The sequence below is a fragment of the Myxocyprinus asiaticus genome, chromosome 15 (assembly GCF_019703515.2).
Source record: "Myxocyprinus asiaticus isolate MX2 ecotype Aquarium Trade chromosome 15, UBuf_Myxa_2, whole genome shotgun sequence".
In the NCBI taxonomy this organism is placed as follows: domain Eukaryota; kingdom Metazoa; phylum Chordata; class Actinopteri; order Cypriniformes; family Catostomidae; genus Myxocyprinus; species Myxocyprinus asiaticus.
In genome coordinates, this window is record NC_059358.1 from 6,660,759 (window position 1) to 6,672,613 (window position 11,855).

At 39.4% G+C, this 11,855-nt stretch overlaps 1 protein-coding gene across 2 annotated transcripts in view; it reads right to left on the bottom strand.

Moving 5' to 3' along the window:
* The window catches only part of LOC127453098 (myotubularin-related protein 11-like), a 48,101-nt gene extending 36,246 nt beyond the window's left edge, over window positions 1-11,855 (bottom strand). Inside the window, exon 1 of one of the 2 annotated variants that reach the window (XM_051719189.1) lies at window positions 11,496-11,855. In XM_051719189.1, the coding sequence (XP_051575149.1) occupies window positions 11,496-11,552 (57 nt within the window). In that variant the 5' untranslated portion in view covers window positions 11,553-11,855. Of the gene's footprint in view, window positions 1-10,985; window positions 11,202-11,495 lie in introns of those variants that run through there. The other variant, XM_051719190.1, reaches the window with a different exon arrangement.

Below are 11,855 nucleotides of genomic sequence, written 5' to 3' on the forward strand. Positions count from 1 at the left end.
CCAGTCAGTCAAAATTCAATGTTTTGGCTCTGACTGAGACTGGATCTGCAGAGACAACACTGCAACTCCCTCAGCTCTCTCAGCTGACTTCACATTCACCCACAAGCCTCGTCTGACTGGGTGGAGTGGGGGAACCAGTTTGCTCATTTCAAACTCATGGAATTTCACTCAGCTCTCTTCTCTCTGCAATAACACAACTTTTGAATATCACGTCATTACTGCCACTAATCTTGCTAAAATCCACTTTTTGGTCATCTACCCCCCCCCCCCCCAGGTCAACTAGGCAACTTTGTTGAAGAGAAAGATGTATTGTTGTCCTCATTTCTTCATCCAGATTTCTGTTACTCTACCTTCTTCTTTACCTCTTACTCCACCTATGATCTCCTTTCACCGCATCCTTCGCTCTCTCTCACCCACTCGCTTCTCTTCCAAAGTCTCTGCATCCCTTCCCTCCATTTACCATTTCTCTCACTTGATTTAAATGAAGCTACAAATGCTCTTTGCTCAACATTAACTTCTTGCCTTGATAGTGTCTATCCTCTTACCTCCAGGCCAGCACATGCCACACCCTCCAGCCCCTGGCTGTCAGAGACACTTTGTGATCACTGAACTGAGCTGAGGGCTGCGGAGAGAAAGTGGCACAAGTCAAAAGACCCTGTTGACCTGTGCAAGTATCAATCACTTCTCTCCTCTTTTTCCACTAGAGTTTGTGCTACTAAAATTGATTATTACCAGAACAAGATCAGTAACACTTCAGATTCCCGTAAACCATTTTAAACTGTCTCATCTCTTCTCTGTCCTCCTCCACCACATCCCACTACTTCTCTGACTGCTGATGACTTTGCCACATTTTTACTGACAAGGTAGTGTGCATTAGCAGCCAGTTCTCTATACCTAACACCCACAGCTGCTCTCTTCCAACATCCCATCCTCTGTTTTCCTCTGTCTCTCCTCTCTCTGAGACTGAGGTCTCCAAAGTGCTTCTTTTTAATTGCTCTACCACCTGTCCACTTGACCCTATCCCCTCATCTTATGCAAGCTGCCTCCCCATCGATCTTACCTGCACTCATACATGATCAATGCATCTCTCACAACTGGAAACACTGCTTAAAAAACCAACACATAACCCCACAGTAGTTGAGGACTACAGACCGGTCTCTCTCCTACCCTTCCTGTCCAAAACTCTTGAGAGGGTCGTATTCAACCAGTTGTCTGCTTTTCTCTCACAGAACAACCTACTAGACAGACATCAGTCTGGCTTCAAAAAAGGACACTCAACAGAGACTGCCCTCTGGTCAGTAGCTGAAACCCTGTGACTGGCGAGAGCTAACTCCAAATCATCCATCTTCATCCATATTGACTTGTCTGCTGCCTTTGACAAAGTGAACCACAAGATTCTCCTGTCCATCCTCTCTGACATGTGCATCACAGGAACTGCGCTTGGATGGTTTGAGTCTTATCTCACTGGCAGATTGTTCAAGCTCTCCTGGAGGGGAGAAGTGTCCAAGACACACGAGCTGACCAATGGGGTTCCTTAAGGATCAGTGCTTGAACCCCTCCTCTTCTCGATGTACACATCATCACTTGGATCGTTCATGCCTGCCTCTTGAACATTTCAGCCTGGATGAAGGAACGACACCTTCAGCTCAACTTTGCCAAGACAGAACTCAACGTGATCCCAGCCAACCCATTTGCTGACCACAACCTAACTTTCATCTTGGTTCAGCTACACTAACACCAACCAGAACAGCCTGGAACCTGGGAGTGGTGGTAGATGACCAGCTTAATTTTACCGCACACATCTCATCAAGCACCCGGTCTTACAGATTCACATTTAACAACATAAGGAAAATCAGACCTTTCCTGTCTGAATATGCTACACAGCTCCTGGTCCAAGCTCTGGTCATTTCAAGACTGGACTTCTGCAATGTTCTGTTGGCTGGCCTTCCAGATAACACAATTAAGCCACTGCAGATGATCCAGAATGCAGCAGCGCATCTGGTCTTCAATCAGCAAAAAAGGACTCATGTCACCCCACCTTTGATTTCACCCCACTGGCAACCTGTAGCTGCCCGCATCAAATTCAAGGCTTTGACTCTGGCTTTCAGGACAGCCAATGGAACCACACCCTCTTTTTTCAATTCACTTCTTCAGGTCTATGCTCCTACTCGCTCTCTGCGATCTATGAACGAGCGACGTCTGGTGGTCCCATCACAAAGAGGATAAAAATCTATTTCACGATCGTTCACTTTCTCTGCTCCTCTGTGGTGGAATGAACTTCCAACCTCCACATGATCTGCTGTTACCTTCTCAACATTCATGAACCAGCTGAAAACACATCTGTTCCACGAGCACTTAACCAACCCAAATTAATTGCACTTACCACTGCACTTAATGTACAGAAAAAAATCCTTGTCTGTCTCTTTCTTCTGTGCTAGCGTCTTTACTACTCCAGCCACTGTGAGAACTTGGCAGTCTTATACTGCTGATGTTGTTAAATTCTGTATAAAAAATTGCATGCTGTGTGTCTCATTTGTAAGTCACTTTGGACAAAGGCGTCTGCTAAATGACTAGATGTAAATGTAAATAACCAACATGATCACACGGGAAGTTGGCATGTTGTAGGATCGGACACATTATGCCGACTTACAGACAAGTGATCTCCCATCAGACATTTTTACATCAGCTCCAGCGTGTTTACCTTCACTTGTGACATGACCGGAAGCGTGTTGGGTCAGCAGCATAAAAGCAGAAGTAATCTCGTTTGCATAATCAGTGATGAACATGATTCGGAGGTTGCATTTTCCCCTCTAACATAAATTTTTTACTCCACTGATAGTTAGATTTAGGTTTGGGGATTGGGTTTGGGTTCAGTTTATAAAATATTCATTCCTCTTCACTGTTTTCCAGCCTGTACAGCTGAAAACAACTCACTTTTGGTGCCCCTCTGAGGACATTTCACCTGGAAAATGGATCTCACACGTGTCCCTTTGGGCAAAGGGGGCAGTGTTTCACATTTTGGTAAGCATAGACCGATCATAGCTAAAGAAATGTCAACCTACTGTTTCTGATTTTACTGTGAGCTCAGTCTGTAGTAACATTGAGGTAGAGCACTGAAGTTAATACTAGTGTATTAACTAGTATACAATGCATTTTTCCGTCAAATGAATAAAAATGTTTTTAACAAATCGATAACCATGTTATCCACACTAATCCACGTCCACACTAATACCTTTTTGTTTGAAAACGCATGTTTTTCTCTACGTTTTAGCCTTCCATACCCACTGAGATGCCATTTTTGTCAGCGAAAACAGAGCTTTTTGAAAATGCTCTCTATAAAGTGGATACATTTAAAAACGCCATCTTCATGTTTTAGTGTAGACTGGGAAAATTGATAAATAAGAAAATGATGACGTATCTGTTGTCATGTGACGCTGTCATGTGATCCAACTATCCCAAACCAATCAAGATGGCGGCCCGTGTTATAGCGGCACTGTTATAATATGCTTGATATTCACATTAATAGTGTTGTTAAAGGTAAATGTTACTTTGTACAACATTCACATTGCTTTCCTTCAGAGGCGACGGGAAGTTTACTCTGAATTGGTGTCCGGCGACATAAAACGAGGACAATTGTATTTCAGACCGTACAAGCAACTGCAATTTTTCGCATGCGCATTAAGGGGATTTTAGCGTTTTCATCCATTTCACAGTGTGGACGAGCAACTTCTGGAAAACTCTTGAAAACGGCAGTGTGTACAGAAAGTGTTTTGAAAATGCCATTTTCATATGTATCCGGACTAATGTAGATGTAGCCTTAAGCAACCTCCACACTAATCTGTTTTTGTTTGATATGTAATTGTTTTCCAAAGTATGTAGTTTCTGAAAGTCATTTTTGGTGAAGGAAAATGGTGCTCTAGTTTGGATGGAAGACATAAACGTAGCAAAATAATTTTCCTTGGAGAATTTAATGGAATTCACAATACATTTTATTATTTTTTTAATAACTGGAAAAAAAATATATAACTTTTTTAAGATATCTTATGATAAAATTCATAAGACTGATATTTTTGGCAATACTGTTTGGCAATCACTGTACATGAACAACAAAAATTATTTACTATCATTGGCTGTGTTTACATGCACCCTCATAATGCGTTTACAATGCGGTTAAAGCACTATTGCGATTAAACTGTTGCTCATGTAAACAGAATATTGCGATTATGCTAATAATCAGAGTAATGGGAGCCTGGGTAGCTCAGAGAGTAAAGACGCTGACTACCGCCCCTGGAGTCACGAGTTCAAATCCAGGGCGTGTTGAGTGACTCCAGCCAGGTCTCCTAAGCAACCAAATTGGCCCAGTTGCTAGGGAGGGTAGAGTCACATGGGATAACCTTCTCGTGGTCACTATGATGTGGTTCTCGCTCTCGGTGGGGCGCATGGTGAGTTGTGCGTGGATGCCTCGGTGAACAGTGTGAAGCCTCCACGCGTGCTACGTCTCCACGGTAACGCGCTCAACAAGCCACGTAATAAGATGCGCGGATTGACGGTCTCAGACGCGGCGGCAACTGAGATTCGTCCTCTGCCACAGGATTGAGGCGAGTCACTACGCCACCACGGGGACTTAGAGCGCATTGGGAACTGGGCGGAACACAACAACATCCAGCGCATGTATTTCTGATTCACAAACAAATGACTCTAATGAACAATTCTTTTTAGTGAATCAAAACAGACAGAGCAACCAGTGTTGTCTGACAAACAAAAGACTTTGATGTATTGATTTTTTTTAGTGAATCATTTTACAGATGGGACATTCAGTGTAGTCAAATTTGACTCTTATGAACCTGTTCTTTTAATAAATAGTTCTACCTCTTTTTTTTTTTTTTCTCCCAGTTTGGAATGCCCAATTCCCAATGTGCTTTTAAGTCCTCATGGTCACGTAGTGATTCGCCTCAGTCCAGGTGGCGGAGGACGAATCCCAGTTGCCTCCGCGTCTGAGATCGTCAACCTGCACATCTTATCACGTGGCTTGTTGAGCGCGTTGCCACGGAGACATAGCACGTGTGGAGGCTTCACGCCATCCACCGCGGCATCCACGCCCAACTCACCACGCGCCCCACCAAGAACTAACCACATTATAGCGACCACGAGGAGGTTACCCCATGTGACTTGACCCTCCCTAGCAACCAAGCCAATTTGGTTGCTTAGGAGACCTGGCTGGAGTCACTCAGCACGCCCTGGGATTCGAACTAGCGAACTCCAGGGGTGTTTTTACCACTGAGCTACCCAGGCCCCAATAGTTCTACCTCTTGATGCCGCTTGCCATATATATATATATATATTTACATATTTATACCTCATTCTGTACAATGCACCTTCAGTGTTAATACTTCTTCATTTGCACCTTGTACTGTATTCATAGACATTTGCATTGAGCTGGTCTAACTTTGCACTCCATAAAAATCTTTATTGTATATACTCATATATATTTTTTTATATATATACATATTGCTATTTGCACTTCTGGCTAGATGCTAACTGCATTTCATTGGCTCTGTACCTGTACTCTCACAATGACAATAAAGTTGAATCTGACCCTGCACTCTGACCCCAGCCTAGCTGGGATATGTGGAAAAGAAGAATTTCACTGTATATGTGCAAAATGTATAATGTGTGATAAATAAAGAAAATTATTATTAATTATTAATAATCTAATCTAAAAAAGACTCTTAAACTGACTGACTAATTTTCCTATGCTAAGTATTTAAAGAGGCATATTTACAACGTTTTCTGTAATAAATATTAATTTATTAAAAATGCATTAAAACATCACATTTCTCAGCAAATAATCAGAGTAATGGCAAGTAGCATGTAAATGGGATTGAAGAGGTTTCCCCAAATCATGTAAACATCTTAATCTTTATACTGATTTTTGCAATAATCAGAGTATTGGTTTACATGTAAACACCATTGTCTCATGCATTTCAGTTCAGTTAGAATACATCTGAAAGATGCTTTAGCCTAGCCTTTTTGTGATTATTCTTAAAAAATACAAATAAAAATAAAACAAAAAATAAATTAAAAAAAGAAGAAAATGTTTTGATCTGATATCCTTTGAACTTCTTTAAGTGGAGTATTTGTTTTTGAAATTTTGAAATTTTCAAAGTCCTGAAGCAACACAAAACAAGCATTTCTAAACATGGGCTACATTTTAAAACTTAACTAGAATGAGAACAAAAGCATGTGGCAAGAGCTGGTATGATGACTAGGTTTATTTCTGGTTTCTTTTTTTTTATAGTTGTTGTTGTCTAGCTTGTTAGTTTTGTATTATGGCCTTAGGTTTATAAATAGTCACTTTTTATCTTCCTATAAACAACTACTTTGTTTTCAAAACAAACACTGAGAGCTTGTAAACATGCATTTGCACTTCTGAGCATTTTTTCAATTACTTTAATTTTCCAGTCCCTATAATCAAAATACCATCCTGCAGCATACCTAAAGGAATACTGATCATACGCCTTCAAATCATGGTACATTTGCCTGCTTGAAAGAACGTTCCCTATAATCTCAGAGGAAGGGAATAAACATGCAATTAGAACAGCAAAGAAAAAAAGAGGTACCAGAAAATAACAGCTCAGTAGTCCATTTCTGCTGAGGGTTTAGTTTTACACTAGACGCCACCGCAATCGTAAAATCTCTTCACCACATTCTTCTCCTCAAAATGATTCCCTCCCTGCTTTCAGCTTCTACGGGAGAAGGCGGCCAAGACTCATTGCAGTTTCCATTGCTCACGGCTTCCACTGGCTTATGTTGCCAGCTCAGGGAACATACAGTACAAACCTTCCTAAATCAGCCAGGCCAGATAGAGCAACAGAAATGGGCAGTGGGAACTCAGTATGCCACCGTATAAACCTCACACTAAGTTTATTAGTCAGTCATCGCCAAGTGGCACAATATGCCTTTGTGTTGTGCATCAATCTTGAGCTAAATGAGGCAACTAGGGGCCCAGTGGGGTGCTTACACCTGGTGCTTTAAAGAGTCGAGCTATTGTTCAGTGGCTTGTTATTTTCATGTGCACTCTACACGATTCACGATACTTCAACAATTGGGGACAATGCATTCATTTCAATAAAACGATTCTTCGCATGTCATTTGAGATGCATACAAATAGCACCTTTGTTCTCAAACGGACATACCTGAAATGGAAAATCATTCCTGTCTAGCCGTGACTGCATTTGATACTTGGTCTATTTTTGCAGCTTATATCATCTCTATTACTATTGCTCAAACTTAGGGTTAGAGATCTGAACAAACACCTAAAACTTAAACTTAACGCATCTCGTACAGTTTGTGCTACTGTCAGGAATGATTCCTCAAATCATGTTGGTTGTTGAGGAAAGGTATGTTATTACTTTCTAAGCTATTGGACTTCACTTGGCTGGGGTCTTTTGACTTGGGACAGTAAGTAGTCACCTAGCAACCACCCAGAACACCCTAGCAAACACACTTAAGAGTGCCTTTGTGTCTAGAATCGTGGCCAGCAACTTTTGCATAAGCGAGCACCATTCACATTTTCTTCAACAAATGTAAGCTAAAAATCTAGTTGCCAAACTGTTCTCCAAGCACAGATTTATGAGCACAAACCACTGCTTGTTTAGCTCTTTTTATCATCCAGACCATATTCAATGATGTCATTCTCCTTTTGGTGCTAAATAACATGGAGAAACTCAGGTTTCGTATAAAAAGCATAAACAGAGACAGAAAGCTCAAAGGTTAATTAGAGGGTGTGTGACAGTCTTGTTCATTTTAAATCATTTTTCCAACACAAATCTTCAGTAAACCTCTTATTTAAACGAGCACTCAACTCACACTGAAACCAGATCACAGCGTTCACTTCAATAACAAACAAAAGTAATTATATGCGCTGCACTCCATGTTCAACACAAATTAAACAAAAGCAACAATGAATGGGATGATATTTCCGATGCTCTGCCATTTTAGGAAGTCTCTCTACAGCAGTGTATTTGCATTTACAGTCTGAAATTTGACCCATGGCAATGGGGGAACTCGTACGATATTTCTACCAGTTCCGAATTCAGTTTTATCAACAACATTCCTGGTGTCATCCTAAAGCAATTCTATTGGCTGAAAGAAGTTTTAATGAGTATTCAGTGCCCAATTAGAAATCTTACAAAATCTCTGGTAACACTTTACTATTAGGTTGTATGTATTAACATTAGTAAATGAATTAGGTATAATGAACTAACAATAAACAATATTTTTATTAACATTTATTAATCTTGGTTAATGTAAATTTATGAAAATACAATTGTTAGTTTTTTGCTCACAATGCATTAACTAACGTAAACATATGCAACTTCTCTTTATCTTTTAAATGATGTCTGTCACATATTATATTACCAGAGCTATAAATGGCCACATTTTCCCCCATTCTGTTCTCTTCAGTTAGCTTGCAAGCCAACTGGCTAGGCTACTAGATTATCATACTGCTTGCAATCTAGCTTGCTAGCCACTGCCAGCATTCATTAAACAGTTGCACAACTTTTGTTGCAAGCTGTATTTCAACACAAAAACCTACATCTCATTCACCAACCAACCAACCAAAATCAAGTATAGTGCTACACCAGGCAAATTTAAATGAGGTCATTGTCATTCTTTTCAGCGAATACAGATTTGCACCTTATTCACAAAATGTACCTGGCTGAATCAAAGGAACAGTTCACCCAAAAATGAAAATTCTCTCATCTTTACTCGCCCTCATGCCATCCCAGATGTGTATGACTTTCTTTCTTCTGCAGAACACATTTGAAGATTTTTAGAAGAATTTTTCAACTGTGTTGGTCCATACAATGCAACTGAATGGTGACCAGCATAAAGGAGGCATAAAAGTACTCCATATGACTCCAGTGGTTAAATCCATGTCTTCAGAAGCGATATGATAGGTGTGGAAGAGAAACAGATAAATATTGAAGTCCTTTTTTACTATCATCTTTGACCAGCCCCAACCAGAGGGTGGCTGAATATTAAAGTCACTTCAACACCAGAATGTGGGAAATGAAAGTGAAAGTGTAGATTTATAGTTAAAAAAGGACTTAAAATATTGATCTGTTTCTTACCCACCCCTATCATGTCACTTCAGAAGATATGGCTTTAACCACTGGAGTCTTATGGATTACTTTTATACTGCCTTTTGGGCCTTCAAAGTTCTGGTCACCATTCAATTGCATTGTGAGGACCATTGGAGCTGAAATATTATTTTAAAAAACTTTGTTTGTGTTCTGCAGAAGAAAGAAAGTCATATACATCTGGAATGGCATGAGGGTGAATAACTGATGAGAGACTTTGAATTTTTGGGTGAACTATCCCTTAATATTATGCTTTTTCCACCCACAGAATTTTGTTTCAGGAAGACGTTTATGTACATTTTCTATTGCTCATTACATTCACCGATAAGCAAAATGCGTTTAGCACAGTTCTGTTTGCGGCATTACCTGATTTGCATAATTCCTTTAGTGAATTGGGCACAAAAACATTTCAGGCAGCGCCAGCAAATATACATCGTTATCGTCGAAATTCGTTGTTGGTGAAATCCCCCCCTCTGAGCTATAACTTGCTCTGAAAGATGACTGTGTTCTTTTTTTTTTCAACCTGGCTTATAGTGATAGTTCAACCAAAAATGAAAATTTTCAAATCATTTACTCACCCTTAAGTTTTTCCTACTTGTGTGACATTCTTTCTTACATGGAACAAAAAAAGACATGTTAGGCAGAATGACAGCCCCAGTCACTATTTCCTTTCATGGAAAAGAAGGATGGATCGAAAGTGAAATGTGAAATGTGACTAAGGCTGTCATTCAGCTAACATCTCCTTATGTGTTCCACGGAAGAAAGAAGGTAATACAGCAAATAATGACAGAATGTTTTATTTTTGGTTGAAGAATGCCTTTCCCACATTTTGGTGTTTTCATTTAAAATGAATTCAAGTCTCGCCACAAATGCTACTTTCACAATCCCTTTTCCATATGTTCATTTATAGCACTGGAGCAAACCACTGTTTGCCCTATTCTTAAATTAAGCAGCCTGTACACCCATGTGCTTGGGTGGCCTCCATTTACTAAATCCACTGTGTGAAACTGTATACACAATCTAATGATGCCCGTTTCTAGGATTTAATTTTCTGGGCAGGGAGCAGATACTTCAGCAATACGTCTTCACCGACCTAGAAAAAACCAACACCTAATGTGCTCTGGGTAGGCTGTTTCCATGGAAACAGCCAGATGTTGTGCCCATCAGGGCCTCTCTATGCTCTCCAGTGTCCACGGCTGCAAGCATCTGCTAGTGTTTTTCCCTGCCGCAGCTTTAAATAGCCAGGGACCAAAAGTGAAGCGGTAGAGGCAGAACACAACAAAAAAGATTTAGTGTTGTTGAAAATAATGAAAATGATGTCATTGTTTATTCATCCCATGTTGTTCTGACCTCGTATTTTATTTTGTTCTGTAAAACACAAAATGAAATGTTCAAGCTGCTCTTTTTCAGGCAACAAAACTAATAGGTGATTTATACTATCAAGCTAAAGAAAAAAAAAAGAGCAAAATAGTAGTAGTCTATCGTTATTCACTGATAATCTTCTCCTCTACCGTAGCCCACAAATCTAATTTGTGATAATAAAAACAGACCAATAAATGTCAGCCTGTTCCTCAAACAAAGCTATATGGCTTCAGAAGACTTGGAATGTAGCACAGGAGACTACTTTTGTGTTGCTTTTATGCTGCTTTTTTTTTTTTTTTGGAGTTTGGTAGAAAATAGTAAAATCATAAATATAATATGGGGTGGAATGGGTGTGAGTAAATGATAACAACATTTTCTTTTTGGGGGGAATTATTCCTTTATTAAACACCCATCCTTATTTATCCTAATCTTTTAACAACAACATAAACAACAATGTGAGTGTTCTTATATTCTTACCAGAAAAGCAGGGATGAATCTGTGTGCTTGACTCCCAACATGCAATACATGAATAAACAGTAGAAATAATAACCTCACCACACCCTACATGATAAAAAGGATGCAAAATAAATAAATAATGAAAATAATTGTTTTGTTTTAATGAAAAAACTGACTCCTAAAAAGCTCAACCACAGATGAAACCATGTGATTGCAAAAACATTGAGAAGGTTTTACTTTATGGTGACCAAACGTGACAATTTTAACTTGCATGAAAGCTACAAACATTTATTTAATGCAATTATATGAATTATGTGTTAATAATACACATAGCCTATAATTCAACAGATATGTTCGAAAACCCTCCAACCCTTTAGAGTTTGCTTCCTCAATCTTGCTTACGTGTTTTAACGTGTTGCACTGTTCATATTGCACTTGTACACTAGATAAATGACAAGAAATCAGTAAATATTACTAAACAAATAAATAAATAAATGATTATGTACATTATTATTTGACGTAGATGCTTACCTTCATGTCTGGCACCATTTGTCTCACTTTAAAGGTGGTTTTAGATCCTGTCAACATGATTTCAACTAAAACCCTCTACAAACTAACAGGATAAACTATGCATCTGAAAGGGGTCTTGTCGTAAAGGTTTCGTCCTCTTCATGTTGCAGAAATCGGACTGTCTACGTCCTAATGCATCACTAAAGCGCTTCCACACATTTCTCCTTTCACACTTTATCAATTTATTAAACTAAACGCTAAATAATATCTAACGCAAATGTATTTTTCACAACGAGGTCGCGCTTTTCCTCCACATTTGCTTATATTCCCTTCGACACAGTGAAAAGGACATGGGTGTTACTGAGTAACAAAAAGCAAGAC